General features: G+C 38.6%; 2 protein-coding genes across 4 annotated transcripts in view; one reads left to right on the plus strand and one right to left on the minus strand.

Moving 5' to 3' along the window:
- Nucleotides 1-572: 572 nt before the first annotated feature.
- Nucleotides 573-7,242, plus strand: LOC117945302 (ras-related protein Rab-14-like). Of its 2 annotated transcripts, none has more exons than XM_034872721.1 (8): nucleotides 573-744; nucleotides 1,249-1,307; nucleotides 3,131-3,184; nucleotides 3,444-3,621; nucleotides 3,720-3,786; nucleotides 4,600-4,687; nucleotides 4,833-4,863; nucleotides 5,494-7,242. In XM_034872721.1, exons 2-8 carry the CDS (start codon nucleotides 1,256-1,258, stop codon nucleotides 5,669-5,671), a joined length of 648 nt encoding a protein of 215 aa, XP_034728612.1. In that variant the 5' UTR covers nucleotides 573-744; nucleotides 1,249-1,255; the 3' UTR covers nucleotides 5,672-7,242. The 2 variants fall into 2 exon arrangements, with proteins under 2 accessions (XP_034728612.1, XP_034728611.1); XM_034872720.1 differs by having other exon boundaries at nucleotides 577-776.
- A 3,945-nt stretch (nucleotides 7,243-11,187) lies between these two features.
- mak16 (MAK16 homolog (S. cerevisiae)) overlaps nucleotides 11,188-12,145 on the minus strand; it is a 7,293-nt gene continuing 6,335 nt past the window's right edge. Inside the window, exon 9 of one of the 2 annotated variants that reach the window (XM_034872718.1) lies at nucleotides 11,188-11,599. In XM_034872718.1, coding sequence (XP_034728609.1) covers nucleotides 11,465-11,599 — 135 coding nt within the window. In that variant the 3' untranslated portion in view covers nucleotides 11,188-11,464. Of the gene's footprint in view, nucleotides 11,681-12,145 lie in introns of both variants that reach the window. The other variant, XM_034872717.1, reaches the window with a different exon arrangement.

The raw sequence follows: 12,145 nt of genomic DNA on the forward strand, positions 1-12,145 counted from the left end.
ACACCTGGTGAAATAGAGCCGTCCCCATGTGCAGGGAATAGTGAATGAACAGAGGTGATTCCGGGACTGATTGATGTGACTCCAGAAGGGAGATCCATGTCATTTTATCATTCTGTTTCATTAAACCTTATGTTAATTCTTTATTGGACACTTGCCTCACTCCTTCAGAGATGTGTCTGAAAATAAAATAACATATTTCTCTGAGTTTGAAATTTGGTGGAGACATTTTGGATAGTGTTGGAGCTGAATCCTGCTCAATTCTCAGGGTTCATTACTGCAAAACAACTTAATGCAACAAACAACAAACAACAAACTATATACTTATAGCAACAAACTCAATGCATGACCATCATGTCTTTCTTTATGTTGAAATAATGATTCACCTTTTAGCTTGAATGTATTATGCAAATCAGACACAATGTTTAAGCACATATACAATTTTAAATTCCAACAATAGTCTAACAACACAACTCGTAAAAATATATGACATAGGTATGCTCGTTTTTAGACATTTTAATGCGGAATGTTATAAATTGTACCTTTAAGTTACTTACTAAAATAACTTGATACAGGCATCGGTCTCCTCTCGTCCGCTGGGCCGCGGTACACCAGTAAGTCTCGCGGTGTTCCCCCGCGTGATCGCTGAAGAAGAAGAATTGCGGAAGAAGGGAAAGGTTTCCTGACGGATCACAGGGCTAACTAGCTAATAAAGATAACTACCCGTCTTATCGGCCGTTTAATCAGGTATACCGGTTAGATAGACACCCGGACCGAAGGTACACATTCGCATTTATAACTCATCCTGTCCGTCTGCTTAATTATTTATTTAATATTTATGTGTTGTGATAAAAGTGGCCTCCTACTTGTAAGCCTGTTAGCAAGGCGTTGACAGCACTGCAGCTGTTAGCCGGTTAGCTCCGGAGCTAATGTAAAAAAAAAAGATTTGCCGAGATAGGGAAGTCAGTTGATTCTGTTTAATACGTTTGCTAAAGATGACTGCTTGCACGCTTCGGGACTGTCATGGTGTTTAATGTCTCATGCTAACTCTGAGCTCGCTGTCTTAGCCTAGCCGGCTGCTTCCTTTTGTTTGTTGCCCAGTTAAACGGTTTCTGATCAGGTCGTTTGACCGCAGAGGTGATTACTGAGACTGGTTCGGTCCAGAATCTCGGATAGGGTGTCGACTGATGTGTCTGAACTAAGAGTTATGTTTAAGTCGGACATCTTTTCCTGTTTTCATTTTCCTCACAGTATCAAGATGACAGCCGCACCTTACAACTACTCGTACATCTTCAAATACATCATCATCGGTAAGTTTGGAAATCTTGTAGTAGGATCTTAGCTTTAGGTGCGACGGAGCCAAGGTTCCGTTCGTACCCTGGTTCAGGAGTCACGGTTCGGTTTGAGTTGTTCGGTACAGCGTAAAAAAACAAATGCATCTGGATCCATTTGTTTTTATAAATTTTAACAGACCGTAGTTAAAGTGTAAAAGACAGACACAAGCCTCTTGCTCAGGACTCTGGTAACATTTTACCTCTGGCAACTATTTTCGTCATAAAATTATGGAATATTTCAAACACTTATGTGTTACACTCTATTAACAATGAACAAACACTTTCCCAAAAGACAACAGTTCACAGCAGGCTCTAAAACTGAAAGCCATGAGCCATTTGAACACCAAATAAATATAATTATTTAAATTCAAAGCAGATTAATCTATTTTATTAGTACCATACTTTTAGTTTAGCATATTTTGACCAAAACAAATTGTCCATGCTTCTTCACTTTGTAGGACCATTTTTGCACCAGCAGTTTTTACATTGATTTTCTAATTTGCAACCTCATATTTGCTTGATTTTATGTCTAGAAAAATTGATTTCTAATGACATTAAACTTTCCCCAGATGACCAGTCTGTGACAGACTAGCTGCTTGTGTTAGCTCGCCTGTTAACCCTTATAGAGCTGTGAAGTTTGAGGAGTTACATCCCAAAATCAAATTCATTTCCACATACAGTATGGTGACAGGTGGACATGAAACTGGCCTGATTGAATCATCAGAACCAAAGATGAACATTTGTATTAGAACATATTTGGTTCTTGGATAGAAGTTAAAAAGATGCAAAACATAAACATTGATATAGAGAAGTAAACTACGTCTCCCAAGATGCATTTCACTAACAAACAGCCAACCACAGAGCTTCACAGTATGTGATGTGCTCCACTAACGTTAACAGAAAGCTAAAGATAAATTACATACAAAATTAGATAATAATTCAGCAGTTTAAATCGGTTCTCATAGAGTTCAACAATGACTGCCCCGACTTTTTTTTTAAATGCTCTGGTTCCGGTTAAACATCTCCATTGACGTTTCATTAAATGCTTATCTAAATATCCTGGAACCAAGCCAACTAATTATAGATGAATCGTGGTCATAAAACATTTGATTTGGTGCAAAAGAAAATGTTGATAAGAGCAAATGTACAAGACATAAACCACCATAGACTTCAATGGTAGCAGGGCACTTGTAGGTTCGCTGGTGCGATAAAACATTACCATGGTAACGGCAAGCTCCACCAATGAAAGACATTGCTGCTACACTTAAGATTGTGGGTAGTGTAGTACTCCATGACATAGAACATAAATAATGTTTTTCTTAAAACAAGGTTGATTTCATACGGTCTTGTGGCTTCTACGGGAGCAGAAACCTTTGTTTCACAACCTCAGAACTTACGGTCAGTCTACCTCGGATGGTTTTGACATTATCGCTGATCATCAAAATCCTTATGGAGAACATTAATGGGATTTTTACTTCCGGAACCACACTGTTGAGCTCCATTCACATTCTGGATCAGCCGCTGAGGCTCGTGGGTACTGTAGTATTTAGGATCGTCCACCAAACTGACAAACAAAACCTAATTTCTAAGAAACAAAGTTGAAATAATTAAACCGATGGTCAGAACATAAACCTGTATGACGTTACGTTATTAGACTCCTGTGCTTATAAAACGCAGACATTATTTAAAAAATAAATACTTTCAAATGAGGAAAACCTCTGACCTCATGTTTTTACTTTTTCTCTCTTTCTCTCTCTCTCTCTCTCTCTCTATCTCCCTCCCTCCCTCCCTCCCTCCAGGTGATATGGGAGTAGGGAAGTCCTGTCTGCTGCACCAGTTCACAGAGAAAAAATGTAAGTCCTTTCTTCTTCTTTTCTCCTACAGTCTTTCCCCTTGTATCATATAATGTCCACAACGCTGAACCTTGAACTAACTAAAACATTAGTTACACAGGTTTTACATTTACATTTTTTTACAGGTTTTACATTGCAATTTAGCTTTCAAATCCAGAATGCAAGGGCTTTTACTCTGAAAATAAAGCTGCTAAAGCTTTGTCTCAGTGGTGATATTAACTGTGAAAATTAAGTATATTTTCTGTGTGTGATCGTGCAGTCATGGCGGACTGTCCCCACACCATTGGGGTGGAGTTTGGGACAAGGATCATGGAGGTTAACGGTCAGAAGGTGAAGCTGCAGATCTGGGACACAGCCGGTCAGGAGCGCTTCAGGGCTGTCACCAGGTCCTATTACAGAGGGGCTGCCGGGGCCCTCATGGTGTACGACATCACCAGGTACCAACAGGAAGAGAGGGGGGGGTGTGGGCTTTCAAATTAGTTATATTTTTTAATGGATAACTTTTTTTAATCTCATTTCCTTTTGGGTGTTTTAGGAGAAGTACTTATAATCACTTGAGCAGCTGGTTAACAGATGCCAGGAACCTGACCAACCCAAACACAGTGAGTTCACACACACACACACACACACACACACACACACACACACACACACACACACACACACACACACACATATGCAAACACCTAATGCCCAGGAGCTATATTCCCAAACTGGTTCCAGGAGTCTCAGTCATTTTTAAGTCCCTTCGCTATGTTACTAATTGGGTTTCTACCACATCTAAAGACCTCCTAGGTCATAAGGGGCAAGGTTACCTCCCCTTGCTCTGCTTTCCCTGCCCAGAGAATTTGGCCCACCCATCAGAGATAAACATCATGGCTTTCAAACAAGCAAAGTGACAGTTGGTCAAGGCCATGCACCCAGCCTCAACCTCCCCCCCCCTCTCTCCTCCTCAAAAGCTAGAGACTCATAAATGGCATAAAAGGACAACTCATTATGCAACTTGCTCTAGTGGCTGTAATTCTGCACCAAGGCAGAATTTTGGCCAAAAAATAAACTTCAGATACAGTATTACGGGACCACTAAGGACTGTATAAAAACATCCAAAGAGGACCATGTCATGGGACCTATTTTAAGGCTTACACCGTAAGGCAAGAACATTTTTTTTAAATACCTCCGTTCAAGACAAAATAACACCTAACAGAAAGGTTTATGCAGTTTAAAAAAAGATGTCAGCTGAAGCCATACCTTTGTATACCTTTTTCAAAACAGACACACGGAAAGTGGGGAAAAAAAGATTGTTACATTGATCCTCACCATTTGTTTTTAAAACATGCTTTCTCCCCTTTAAGAGTTTTTATTAATACACCTAATGTGATAAACCCCTAGTTTCTCAGCTGTGTGTTTGTGTCTAGGTGATCATTCTGATTGGTAACAAGGCCGACCTGGAGGCTCAGAGAGACGTGACGTACGAGGAGGCCAAACAGTTTGCGGAGGAGAATGGTAAGAAGTGTGTTTGTAATTGTTTGTGTGACATTATGGGACAAGTATTGTGTGTGAGAATCTAATAAGCAGTATAAATATCCAAGTAAAAAGTAGGATTAATTTGTCAATTAAAATGTTATTTCTACTTCCTGTTGTTGATCAGGTTTGCTGTTTCTAGAGGCCAGCGCTAAGACGTAAGTAGTAACACAAACACATACTGTACACACTTTCATCATCTGTCCATCATAACACAATAGGCTGAATGTGGTGGAAAGAAATTAGACTTAAGTACAGTATTTAAGGTACTTGAACTTTACATGAGTATTTCCTGCATTAACTGCTACTTTGTACTCTTCTACATCTCAGAGGGAAATATTGTACATTTGACTGCACTCCATTTAGCTTGGGTCAGGTCAAGTTTTATAAAATATAGGTAGACCCAACAGTAAATACAGTAGTTAAAATGAGCTCTACCTTGACAACATTAAGATGCTGTTCAGACAGTAATTGCATCAGGAATTCCAATAATAAATATATAATGCACTTTGAATACTTTAACTTTTGTTACGTTAAGTATAATTTTGCTGGTAAAAGTTATATTTTTTTCTTGAGTACAATTTTGAATGGGGGACTTCTACTTTTTTCATTGTGGTATTGGGGCTTTTAAGTAAGATCTGAGTACTTCCTCCATCAGTGCAGTCAAACCCGGTCTTAACTAACTTGATGTGCAACATGACAATACATTTTTGAATTGGATCTGTAAGACATTATACTGTTTTTTTTTTTCTTAATCTCTCCATCCCGTGCCCCCTTTTTTTCTTTAGAGGGGAGAATGTGGAAGAGGCCTTCCTGGAAGCAGCAAAGAGAATTTACCAGAACATCCAAGATGGCAGTCTGGACCTGAACGCTGCAGAGTCAGGAGTCCAGCACAAACCGTCCGCGCCGCAGGGAGGTCGCCTCAACGCCGACAGCCAGCCGGCCAAAGAAGGCTGCAGCTGCTAACCACAGACCATCAAACAGACGGACGGACAGAAGCAGACAGATACGTACACAGAGATCCACCAGGCACTAACATGCGTGTTCTGTCCAGAGAGTGTCAAACAGGATTTAGCTGGATTACATTTAACAATCCAACCAACTGTTGTCCAGTCCAGACCTGAGTTCAGTACCCAAATCAAGATTCAACTATCCTCCACCCAATAAGATATCTACCAGCTTCGGTTAAATCAGGACACCCGCTACCAAATCCAGAAACTATCCAGACGTCTATGTGCCACCTCTGGATCAGTGTTGGTCAAGTCCCAAATCAACACCACCCTACCTTAGCTGGATCACTGTTTGCACAAAATGAATCCCTAAGCATTAATCCCGGCCACTCTTGGTCCACACTTGGATCATGCTAGGTCTCATTCCAGCTTTCTCACTATGCCCATCACCAGACAAACTTTTCCCCTAAACTGGACGACCCTCTGGACCTCCCAAGATTAAAGCGCTGTTGGCCTGACTCAAGTGAAGGTTGTCGAATTTAGGACTACCCTATAAAATTATTCATTATTATTAGTTAACAAATAAAGATACAAGACTCACTTTTGAATCAACCTACAGTTCAAATCTTATCTACACTTTACCAAAATGTGGATCACCCAAAAAAAACTTACACTTAAACCTTTGACATTAGCTTCAGAGCCTCAACTCTTCTTGGTTCCAATTGAGACCGCCTTCACCCCAGAACCAGGCTGGCTTGGCCCAAACTTAGTAAATTGTAAACTCAGAATAGCACCACCCTTAGCCCACCAACACTCAACCATTTTCCCCAAGACTGAACCTGACTCAGGTGAGGGTATTCTACCTTTGTCCCTAATGTTAAACACCAATGAGAACAATAAAGATTCAATGGTTAAATTTGGACAAACCTGCAGTCCAAATCTGGACAACACTTCATTAAAAAAACTCAAGCCTCAACTCCAGACATTCCTGTGGACAGATTCAAAGCCTTGGCCAAGCCAGACAGCTTATTGGTCCAAATTGAGGACCACCTCTAGGCCAAATATTCATATTTAGCTTTAATCTGATCTGCTAAAAATTGGCGTTCATGCTTTGATGGAAACATTTGGATTAATAGTCATACTAACGTCTTATGTGTGTGGTATCCCATCATTCGTTCAGTTGGAAAAGTCTTAAAAATTCATGCTTAAAATCCAATATTTCTAACAGAGTGGCATGGACGTTGATTCGAGTTGATGCAGCAAACTCCTCAAATTACTTGTTCCCCATGCAGGCGTTTCCAAACAGCTGCTCTTCAAGCAAACCGGTTGCATTTACAGTGTCGACAGGGTGGATCAGAAGATCCATTTACACTATAGTTATTGTTGTGGATTGGCTTTTGAATCTGTTGTTCTTTTTGAGGAGTTCCAGCAACATTCACACCTAAAGCTGATGATGTAATTTTACTTGTTTGACTACCACTTGCGTCGAATGCAGATCAAAGGGGTACTCCAAGCTTAGTACACGTAACCTCTGAAAATACTTGTGTAATGTCTTTTGTGGCTATGGAAGAGCTTCCTAAAGTCTGCTAAAATAACTCTGGCGATAATTTGGCTAATTTGGCCTGGGTTAGAAGATAACGACAGCCTGTGTTTCATACAGCGGGTGTGCAGTTTGAAAATCGAGTGCATTCACCAGGCTAAGTGGGTCTACCTAAAGACGGAACAAATCTGCTTAACGAAAATGTAGGATCCAGGGTTTTGGAGTTTGTCATATATTATTAACCAGAAGTCAGGACACCTCAGCTTTTGCTGCTTCAGTTTTAACCCGTCTGTCTTTAACGTGTCTCTCACAAGTCCCCCAACTTTATAAATGTGCGATAACAGCTTTAGCTCACTTCAAATACACTAGTTTTGCCACGTCTAAATCACTTGAGTAGCCCCTTTATTCCCAGCTGCAAGTGGGGGGGTCACAGAAAAGATCGGAAAATGTGTTTATTCTCATTACACATAGACCCACATATAAACACACATGATTACAGGTCTTTGTGGGTCCAACTTTTAGGACCTGATCCAAAACGGACCACAAACCGTATTTGTATCCAACGTGCATAAAGAGTTGTTTTCTTTAAGAAAGAGACTAAATCTGAAAAGATTGTGAGGATACTACACCCCTGCCTGACCAAATTAGACTAAATGTTATCTGGACCCGGCCTTACTTGGCGCCTGGATCTGGTCTCTGTTACTAGAAGACCTCTAACAAACGCATGTTCACAGACAGGATCCCCAAATCCACCATCTCGGCATCTCCTTCTTTTTTTTAAAATCATAATTATTTTTTAACTAAATAACTTAAGGCAACTTTGAATAATGATCGTACTGTGGAGAGATAAAGCAATTGATTGATGAATGTGTTGATGAAGAATAAAATAACTTCCCTGAACCAGAATGTTATTCCTGGCCCCACAGTTGATCACAAGTAAAGAATAGATTTTTATTACATCTTTGTAGCATATATTCCATGTCACGGTTTCTCCAAGTGGTTTTTCATCCCTCCGGGTTAAGTGCATATTGAGGGAAGAAAAAAGGTGAAGCAAAAAGATTGTTTTCATTTATTTAAATTTTATAAACATTAAACTGGGATTACACTTTAGCTCTGGTTCTTTGCATTGCAAGACTTTCACAACAATTTTCTTCTTCTTTTTTGAGAGTTTTTTTTTTGGGGGGGGGGGGGCTTCCCTTTATTAGCGACAGCGGATAGACAGGAAAGGGGGAGAGAGATGTGGGATGACACGCAGCAAAGGGCCGCAGGTTGGATTCAAACCCGGGCCGCTACAGGACTCGGCCTACATGGGGCAACATTTTTTTTTTTTTAGAGACGCATTCTGTCTTTTAGACGTTTTCTTTCAAACTTGATCTACTTCATCTCAAAATGCCCGAGCCTTGATACCCTGAAGTGCTTTCAAGTTTTCTCTGTTGTTGCTAACTAGTCAACTAAATTGTAAACTGTAAAATAAATTCATAGTGTTTATATAGTGTGATCCCAGCGCTACATGAACCAGTTCTCCCAGTCAATCTAACTGGATTGGTCGGTAAATTTTGCTCTTAAGAAGCATTCCAGCGTGAACTGGCTACAAAACAAATACCAACAATGTATCTCCACTAAAACGCACACTTTTTAAATATTTTAAAGCTGTATTCTTTAATTTTGTGGTTACTGGAGGGGGAAAAAAACAAAACAAGCGGACAGATGCGCACAGAGTACACCATGTAATGTATCGGCCGTTTGATTCAGTGTTTTAACAATAAATCGATGAATGCAACGTGGACCTGATATGATTCTGTTGTAGTGAAGGATTAACGTTGGATTTACACTAAATGGATCAGCTGTCCAGTTTATATTCAGTGTCTCTCCAGCAGGTAAATCACACTCTAATATATTCAGTAAATCTTCTTAAATACCAAGAAAGGATGTGAAGATTAGGTGAGAAATGTTTCCCCTTTGATGTCCGAAGCAACAAATGTCATCGACAAGCTCTCTAATGAATCAAAGTATAACTGCATTAGTAATAGTATATATAATACACTGAGTCAATTAGAAAGAAGGCTTACTTGTATTTATTTTTTACCTTCAATCAGTTTATATATTTGATTTTTACGGGTTTTACTCATTTTTTCTTTGGTGCAATAAAACGTAGTATAATTATTATCTGTTTCCTTTTTTCAGTGTTTCAGGAAAATAAGAAATGAAGGGTGAAAGATATAAAAAGACATAATGAAATAAAACAAAAAAATAAATGTATTGAAAAATAAAACCTACTAATGGCAAGTCACAATTATGAGATACCAAGTCAATATTTTTACTTTTTTAAGCCGAAGTTATAAGTCCATTTTGATTCATTTACTAGCACATAATCATGATTTAGAGAATGTCATAAGTGATCATTTTGACTTATTAAACAAGTTAGACATTAAAAAATCCTAATTTTGACTCAAAGTGTCTGTTTTTAGTTTTATTGTTTATTATAATTTGTAAGTAAAGGTAAATTAGTTAATTAATTTAAAAAAAAAAAATATATATATATATATATATATATATATATATATATATATAAAAATTGAAATGATGTAGCTCTCCTATGTATGTACACACTCAGTTTCTGTTGACCCTGCAGATAACTCTGGGTACAAATGTCACTCATGAGTCCTGTTGTGATGTAGTTCCAGGTTCTTGTCTGGTGGTCTTGCTCAGATCTCGCGTACATATGCAGTCTCAGCTGAAGTGTTAAGGGTATTAAAGCCTGTGCTCTTTGGGAGTCCAGGTGTCACTGAGGTTCTCTGAACCCCTTCAACCAAAACCTGGTTTTTAACTGTGTCCACATCTGTCTGAATGGGGAGGGATTTTACTCTTCTGGTCCTCTGATTGGTGGACGACAGCCTTCTTCAACTGTGATGCTTGATTTATAAAATGAAATTTAAAACACATCGGACTGTGATGTTTTCAGATATCTTGTTGCTTTTCATCAGTTAATAACTTGCACGCCACATTTCACTGGGGTAAAAAACATAAGGAACTAACTTAAGTAAAGAGTTTTTGTCATTGTTGGCGTCTTTTGAAATTTTACTCAGTTCAACAAGTTTCCAGAAACTAAAAGGTCACAAACGTCAACAAGCTACTGAAGCAAACCCCGTAGGTTAAAGATCTGATGTGACCGTCGCCTTAAGTTTCTCTCGCCAAAGGAAAACAAACATTTTAATTTAAGAACATTTTCAAAAATGTATTAAAATGCAACATTGCCAGCCCTGTAGGTGTTGTTGCTGCTTAATATCATTGGAATGGAAAAGATGCATTACAGAATCCAGTTTAAAGATTCCAGATTTTGTTACAGCGCCAACATTTGATCAGAACATATTCAAATAAACGTAACCGCGAAATGACTTTTCATAACGATTAATACAAACAGTGCTGTACGTAGCGTTTTTAATTAGTATGCTTGTGGCAAAAACAACATTTGAAATCCTTGGAAGCTAAATTGTTGCGCTGTAATCAGGCTGAAATGTTGATTAATTCCAGAAGCAAGTCAGAATTGGAGATTTGTAGTTTCATCCACGCTCGCTGTAAATTGCTCTGTACATTTTCTTTTTTGTCCTGCAATGTCTGTTGATTTTCTGTTTGCTAAGTTTATAACAAGCTTTTTATGATTCTTATATTATTTATATTCTAAATCTGTAATGTTTTCTTCAGCTGTATCTTTTCATTGTACGACCGCAGGGATGCAGTCATTTGTAAATAAAGTATATATACTGTATATACCGATATCTCACTGTGCTTCCTTTAGAGTCATCGGAATCTGCATTGAAAAATGCAAAAATTTCAAATTTAAAAGACATGCGCATTATTTTTCAGTGGAAATTCAATGCCAATGTTTCCTTTTTCAGTTCAAGTGGATTTTAATGCCTATATTGAAATATTTAAAGTCACTGTCCTGGCTCCACAGAGCATCATGAAATGTGATAAGTGAGTTTTAACAACAATTTCTTCCAAAACTGATTTATTGTCATGTTCTTCATCTGTTACTTTGTTTTCAAACATGATTCTGGACTCAATATTTAACAAAAAGTTATTTTTAAAGTCATTGTTTACACTGAAGACAAAGAGTTAAAGTCACTTTGGGAGTTTAAATCAGATCTGATTCCAGGTCAGATCCGTCCTGTGTGTGTCCATTAACAAACAAACTTCCATTAACAGTCTCTGTACGAACAAACTGATGACCACCGTGGAGGGGGTGTGTCCTCAGCAGAGGGCGGGACATCATGACGTGGCTCTGCTCTTGGCGACGGGCTCTGTTTCGTACTCAATCTCTACGTATGCTCGCTTCTTCCTCACTGCTGAGCCGTTGGCTGGAGATTTGCCTTTAGACCTAGAGGCCTTTGTCTTTGTCTCCACCTCTTCCTCTTCTTCACTGGACAACTCCTCTTCCTCATCCTGTTCCTCCTCATCGCTGCTTGTCTTTAGTTTGTTCATCTCCTGAGAGAAGAAACACAAAATGTCAGATTAAAAATATTCAAGCTGAACCTCAGAAATTACCTATTTATACTTAGTTGTTTAACACAAGCCTTCAAAATCTTCTTGTTTATAAACTACATGTTTTTAATAACTAAACTAACAGTGGTTCTTTCCCAAATACATTTTAATGGAAAAGATGGCAGATAAAACTGTAGTCCTCGTTCTGTGCAAAAATATTCAAAAGTTTATCTAAAGCTAATAGATTTTATACACAAATACATACCTTTGGAAGATATCTAATTAAAAATTATAAACTAGTTTAAATTAAAATGGATGTTAACCTTTTCCCGCAGTTTGGCTTCCTCTACTACGCTGCACTCAGTGAGCAGCTCGTCAACATGTTCTTAAAGCATACAGTGGGTACGGAAAGTATTCAGACCCCTTTAAATTTTTCACTCTTTGTTTCATTGCAGCCTTTTTCCAAAA

The sequence above is a fragment of the Etheostoma cragini genome, chromosome 5, assembly GCF_013103735.1.
Source record: "Etheostoma cragini isolate CJK2018 chromosome 5, CSU_Ecrag_1.0, whole genome shotgun sequence".
Taxonomy (NCBI): Eukaryota; Metazoa; Chordata; class Actinopteri; order Perciformes; family Percidae; genus Etheostoma; species Etheostoma cragini.